Source organism: Hylobates moloch, unplaced genomic scaffold (assembly GCF_009828535.3).
Source record: "Hylobates moloch isolate HMO894 unplaced genomic scaffold, HMol_V3 SCAFFOLD_7, whole genome shotgun sequence".
NCBI classification, from domain to species: Eukaryota; Metazoa; Chordata; class Mammalia; order Primates; family Hylobatidae; genus Hylobates; species Hylobates moloch.
Window position 1 is genome coordinate 84,239,408 of NW_026652282.1, and position 6,848 is coordinate 84,246,255.

General features: G+C 38.9%; 1 protein-coding gene across 2 annotated transcripts; it reads left to right on the forward strand.

The window, feature by feature from the left end:
- Nucleotides 1–277: 277 nt before the first annotated feature.
- Nucleotides 278–6,256, forward strand: HNRNPH2 (heterogeneous nuclear ribonucleoprotein H2). 2 transcript variants are annotated; one of them, XM_032757282.2, is made up of 2 exons: nt 278–405; nt 4,008–6,256. In XM_032757282.2, exon 2 carries the CDS (start codon nt 4,061–4,063, stop codon nt 5,408–5,410), a length of 1,350 nt encoding a protein of 449 aa, XP_032613173.1. In that variant the 5' UTR covers nt 278–405; nt 4,008–4,060; the 3' UTR covers nt 5,411–6,256. The 2 variants fall into 2 exon arrangements, with proteins under 2 accessions (XP_032613173.1, XP_032613174.1); XM_032757283.2 differs by having other exon boundaries at nt 294–393.
- The last annotated feature ends 592 nt before the right edge of the window (nt 6,257–6,848 follow it).

A 6,848-nucleotide genomic window follows, 5' to 3' on the forward strand; every position in this document is an offset into this window, starting at 1 on the left:
TCGGACAGCGTAGATTTCCGCGGGTAACCTGGGCTTTTAAGATTAACCTCAGGGGCGGACCAATCACCGATGACTTATTAAATAATGACGTTATTGTTTCTCTGGCAACTGGGACGGTTATCCCCAGAGGTAGACCAATAATCAGTCACGTAAGACGTTCCACTAACCAATCACCCTCTTCCTTTCTTGATATTGACCCGCCCTATTTCCATACCAGAAGGAAGTGCGGCACCTTAGTGATCCCGAGTTTAAGCCGAGAGTTGCTCACGTGACCGAGATCTCACATGACGTAGGCGCTCACGTGATTACTCGCTTACGTGAGCAGAAGTAGTTCTGGTCGTCGTCTACCGTCTCGCTATAGCCGTTTGAGGGAAGAAGGAGGAAAATTACCCGGTATCGTTAGAGGTTGGTGTGTGGGTGGGAACTGGGGACCCAGGGGTGGTGATGATGAAGACCAAAGCGGGGTTCGGGGGCCGCCTCCGCCTCTTTCGTTCTCTGCTTTCCCCTCCCCCCTCGCGCTCTCTCCCTCCTCCCCCCCATCTCAGTGCCGGGAAGCCGCCTGTGCTGCGCCTGGTGGGGAAATGGTGGACGCTCATGACTGTGTATGTGTTTTTGTATATCTGTCTGTCTGGGCCGGTCTCGGGGGACCCCTAAGGGTGACCGTAAGGCGAAAAACGTTTGAAAACCACGGCCCTGAGTTAAGAAAAACAGATACTGAAAATAGTGGTCTGAGTGCTGGTCTATCCATTCAGGCACTCAGTCTCCACTGCCTGATTGTCTGTAGGGGGAGGCCCCAAGTGAATTTTATCTGTAGAGTCACATCTAGGCAAATGCGTGCTTGACAAAGGCGCCCAATAAATTACTTTACTGAATTGAGTATTTGAATAATGTTTATTTTTCTGCTGATAACAACAATCTACATACTCAATTTCGAACATTTGAAAAATAACAATATAGTATAAAATTTAAAAATACACGTAATTCACCACCCGGAGACGACTACTCAACCTCATGTCGTTACAGTTTTTTAAAAAATGTGTATAACACGCATATAAATACACAAATTCTTAACTCACAAAGAGTCCTGGTTCCCACTTTAGCCAACAGTCCTGATGGCCTTTCCAGGAGACGCAGTAATGAAGTAGAACCTCTCTGCCCCTACAGAAGGGCTCTTAAGGAATAGAGTGGTGCAGGGAATTAAATGGGACGGGTTATCCCAGGGATAAGGCAAGCAAAAAAAAAAAAAAAATCTTACAAAATGAAATAAAAAAACAGCCTGTAAATCTGTCACTGAGACCTTAGGATGGTTAATAGGAAAACTGTTATCACTGCAGATGCAGTGTGCTAGGCACATAATAGGCAATCAGTAAATGTTTGTTAAATCGTTTCCTCAGTGTAGTTTTATGGCTGTTACTACACTTTGTACTTTGTTTCCAAGAGGCCCAGTTCTCCCAGACCATTTCAGATAAACCATTCACATACAAAATTAGAAAATTTTATAAAATCTCCTATACCAAATCCCAGAAATGCAAACATTTTAATTTGTTTTATGTTACTTTTTTGCTGAAGTAAAAGTAATTATTTCTGTAGAAATTTAAGGCTGCATAAAAAAATTGGAAAAATAACATGGAAAATCCATAAACCTACCACTCAGAGTAACCACTAATATGTTCTTTCTAACTTAAAAAAAAATCCCAGTACAGCAAATTTAAAGAATTAAGACTGTATAGAAGTATATAGGGTAAAAAGCGAAAAGCCCACTTCACCCCCACTACCCTTCAGTTCTCTCAAAAACAAGTTTGCTTCCAGATCTTCTTTTATTTATTTACATACGTATATACATGCATGCCAATCTTTTACTATAAGTAGGATCATACCATGTATATTCTTTCATTTAATGTATTTTGGAGATCTTTCTGGGTCAAGGCAGATTTTTTTTAAATGGCTGCACTGCATTCCATTTTAAGGATAAAGTGTAATTCATTCAGCCATTCCTCTAATGATGGCTATTTAGGTTTCCAGTTTTCTGCCATTACTAACAGTGCTGCGAGGAACATTTTGTAAGTATTTCTGTTGACTAGATTCCTGGAAGGATTCTAGCAGTGTCAAAGGGTATGGAAACATGTATTTTGTACATAGTTGATACTGTAAAGCAGTTGTGCTCTTGGGTCACTTACAATTATAGCATAAGTAATTTCTCATGTTATTATTTTTGTAACTTTTAAAATTAAATGCATAATATTCCAGTTTTCTTAATAAAGTACTTTTCAAAGAATATATAGCTCCATAAATCTTTGTCTGAATTTCAGATCATCTCCTTAGGGCACATAACTGAAATGTATTTGCTGTCAAAAGGCGTGATACATATTATCAAATTGCTTTCAGGATATAGTGGGGTTTATCAAAAAGGAAATAGTTTATATCAATTATCACTCCTTTAGTAGTGTATTAGTTTGTGAACTGCATAGCACTGATTTACTGTTGCTGTTTAATTTCCATTATCTTGATGGGTAAAAAATAATGATTAGTTCTGATTTTAACTTGCTGGAAGATTGATTAAATTTGAACATTTCCCACATTCCTCTCCTGTATCCTCCTATACCTGTATTCTCTCATACTTAATCTGTTATCAAGTCCCGCAGATTCCACTTTGTTTGGTATGTGTAGATACGTCTTTTCTCCATTTTACTCCTGTTGCCTTAGGCGATTCCTTTAACATATATTTAAGAGACAAGTTCTAACTAATCTCCCTAGTTCCACCTCGACCCCCTTCTGTTTGAGTGCCACGCTGTTGCCAGGGTGATCTGTCTGAAAGAGTTTTGGTGAAGTCACCCTACATACTCCCCGGTTTAAAAGTCTTAAAAGGCGCTCAGTGTTTGTATATCAAAGTCTTTGGGATCTGATCTATGCCTTGCCAGTCTTTTCTCTTGCTTTTCCCTCTCCTATTTGTGCTTCATCATAATTAAAAAAAAAAAATGTTTATGGATCCCTGGGCAGATTAGTCTGTTTCATTTAACCATTTGGCCTCCAACCAATAGAACTGATCAGCTAGTCCTTCTTTGATACTATGCTTACGCCCCACTCAGAGGGTCATGGCAAGTATAATGTATATTTGCATTTACATCTTTAATAATGACATTCGGTGCTCCTGTAGGACCATAAGCCCCTTCTGGGCTTATTGATTCTTGTATGCCAGAGCCGAGTATTGGACATGGCAACCAAAAAATGTTTCTAAAATGAATGTGTGAATTCCCAATAATGTCTTTTTTTCATTTATCTCTGGAGCCCAAATATTTCCCTGATTTTATTGATTTGCATACATTTTTATATAATGAGGATATTATATAAAGAACTTACATAACCTGTGTTTTGTTTTTTAATTGTTTAATCTTTTGATCTAGTGAAGTTTTTTATGTTTATATATATAGCCGTCTTTTATTTGTTGACATCTCCCAATGATTTGTTGCTGTTAATTTTTTTTTTTTTTTTTTTTTTTTTTTTGAGACGGAGTTTCACTTTGGTTGCCCAGGCTGGAGTGCAGTGGCGTGATCTCGGCTCACCTCCGCCTCCTGGGTACATAAAAGCGATTTTCCTGCCTCAGCCTCCCGAGTAGCTGGGATTACACGCACCTGCCACCACACCTAGCCAATTTTTTGTATTTTTTGTAGAGATGGGGTTTCACCATGTTGACCAGGCTGGTCTCGAACTACTGACCTCAGGTGATACACCCACCTCAGCTTCCCAAAGTGCTGGGATTACAGGCGTGAGCCACCACACCCGGCCGATTGCTGTTAATTTTTAATGGTATCTAACACATAATAGGCATTGAATAAATAACTGCTAAAAAATGAATGAGTTAAAAATTTGGTGAACTCTTTTTGTTTATACAGATGTCTTACAGAAAAGCTGGCAGCATAATTGAATTTTCTATTAATAGTTTGCTTTTTTCTCGTACTATATCACGAGCATTTTTCCATGACAGTAGTCTTCTAATTTTTTTTTTTCAGCTACACCAAAATTGCATTGAGCCAAACTTGCCACCAAGAGCCCAACAGTCACCATGATGCTGAGCACGGAAGGCAGGGAGGGGTTCGTGGTGAAGGTCAGGGGCCTACCCTGGTCCTGCTCAGCCGATGAAGTGATGCGCTTCTTCTCTGATTGCAAGATCCAAAATGGCACATCAGGTATTCGTTTCATCTACACCAGAGAAGGCAGACCAAGTGGTGAAGCATTTGTTGAACTTGAATCTGAAGAGGAAGTGAAATTGGCTTTGAAGAAGGACAGAGAAACCATGGGACACAGATACGTTGAAGTATTCAAGTCTAACAGTGTTGAAATGGATTGGGTGTTGAAGCATACAGGTCCGAATAGCCCTGATACTGCCAACGATGGCTTCGTCCGGCTTAGAGGACTCCCATTTGGCTGTAGCAAGGAAGAGATTGTTCAGTTCTTTTCAGGGTTGGAAATTGTGCCAAATGGGATGACACTGCCAGTGGACTTTCAGGGGCGAAGCACAGGGGAAGCCTTTGTGCAGTTTGCTTCACAGGAGATAGCTGAGAAGGCCTTAAAGAAACACAAGGAAAGAATAGGGCACAGGTACATTGAGATCTTCAAGAGTAGCCGAGCTGAAGTTCGAACCCACTATGATCCCCCTCGAAAGCTCATGGCTATGCAGCGGCCAGGTCCCTATGATAGGCCAGGGGCTGGCAGAGGGTATAATAGCATTGGCAGAGGAGCTGGGTTTGAAAGGATGAGGCGTGGTGCCTATGGTGGAGGGTATGGAGGCTATGATGACTATGGTGGCTATAATGATGGATATGGCTTTGGGTCTGATAGATTTGGAAGAGACCTCAATTACTGTTTTTCAGGAATGTCTGATCATAGATATGGAGATGGTGGGTCCAGTTTCCAGAGCACCACAGGGCACTGTGTACACATGAGGGGGTTACCTTACAGAGCCACTGAGAATGATATTTATAATTTCTTCTCACCTCTTAATCCCATGAGAGTACATATTGAAATTGGACCCGATGGCAGAGTTACCGGTGAGGCAGATGTTGAATTTGCTACTCATGAAGATGCTGTGGCAGCTATGGCAAAAGACAAAGCTAATATGCAACACAGATATGTGGAGCTCTTCTTAAATTCTACTGCAGGAACAAGTGGGGGTGCTTACGATCACAGCTATGTAGAACTTTTTTTGAATTCTACAGCAGGGGCAAGTGGTGGCGCTTATGGTAGCCAAATGATGGGAGGGATGGGCTTATCCAACCAGTCTAGTTATGGAGGTCCTGCTAGCCAGCAGCTGAGTGGTGGTTATGGAGGTGGTTATGGTGGTCAGAGCAGTATGAGTGGATATGACCAAGTTCTGCAGGAAAACTCCAGTGACTATCAGTCAAACCTTGCTTAGGTAGAGAAGGAGCATTAAACAGCTACTCCAGATATAAAAGCTGTACATTTGTGGGAGTTGAATAGAATGGGAGGGATGTCTAGTATATCCAGTATGATTGGTAAATGGGAAATATAATTGATTCTGATCACTCTTGGTCAGCTTCTCTTTATCTTTCTTTCTTTCTCCTTTTTTAAGAAAACGAGTTAAGTTTAACAGTTTTGCATTACAGGCTTGTGATTCATGCTTACTGTAAAGTGGAAGTTGAGATTATTTTAAAACTTCAAGCTCAGTAATTTTGAACACTGAAACATTCATCTAGGACATAATAACAAAGTTCAGTATTGACCATAACTGTTAAAACAATTTTTAGCTTTCCTCAAGTTAGTTATGTTGTAGGAGTGTACCTAAGCAGTAAGCGTATTTAGGTTAATGCAGTTTCACTTATGTTAAATGTTGCTCTTATACAACAAATACATTGAAAACTTCGGATGCATGTTGAGAAACATGCTTTTCTGTAAAACTCAAATATAGGAGCTGTGTCTACGATTCAAAGTGAAAACATTTGGCATGTTTGTTAATTCTAGATTTTTGGTTTAATATCCTGTAAGGCACGTGAGTGTACACTTTTTTTTTTTTTTAAGGATACGGGACAATTTTAAGATGTAATACCAATACTTTAGAAGTTTGGTCGTGTCGTTTGTATGAAAATCTGAGGCTTTGGTTTAAATCTTTCCTTGTATTGTGATTTCCATTTAGATGTATTGTACTAAGTGAAACTTGTTAAATAAATCTTCCTTTTAAAAACTGGAAAAAAATCTTGTACTGATTGATTTTTATTATGTTCTGTCATATGGGCACACTGACTTTATAATTCCCTCAAAATTAAAATTTTTAATTTTAAAATTATAAACGATATTTAGCATCTTTATATGTTCATTGTTGCATATATCATTAATTATTTCTAAGATATATCCCTAGAAATGGGATTGCTGAGTCAAAGATATACTCATTTTTAAGGCTTCTGATTTGTGTTACCAGAAAGATTCTGGTACTTTATCTTTCTACCTGGAGTGAGTGTTTTATTTTCCCCCTTATACCCTCCTTATTGATGCACATTATTCTTTTTGATCTTTGCCAGTTTGTTAGTTGAGAAATGATATCTCATTGCTATTTTAATTTGTATTTTTTTGATTAATATTAAAGTTGAACATTCTTTTTTTAAAAAAAACTTACCACGTCTACAGGATTATTTGCTACTTTTGGAGACTGTACTTACCAAGATAGTATTCTCTAAAATCCAAAGAAGTGAAAGCAAATAAATAATCCTTTTTATTTCACCACAAACTAGAGGGCACGTTTGTATGTTAAAAAAGAAGTAGGCTTACAATTATTATGCATTAAAAACAACATAAAAAAGAAGCAGGTTTATGTTATGGAAATAAATTGTCTCCTCCAT

Excerpts from the sequence above, each read along its gene's own strand:
- HNRNPH2 (XM_032757282.2), top strand. The coding sequence starts at position 4,061 with ATGATGCTGAGCACGGAAGGCAGGGAGGGGTTCGTGGTGAAGGTCAGG.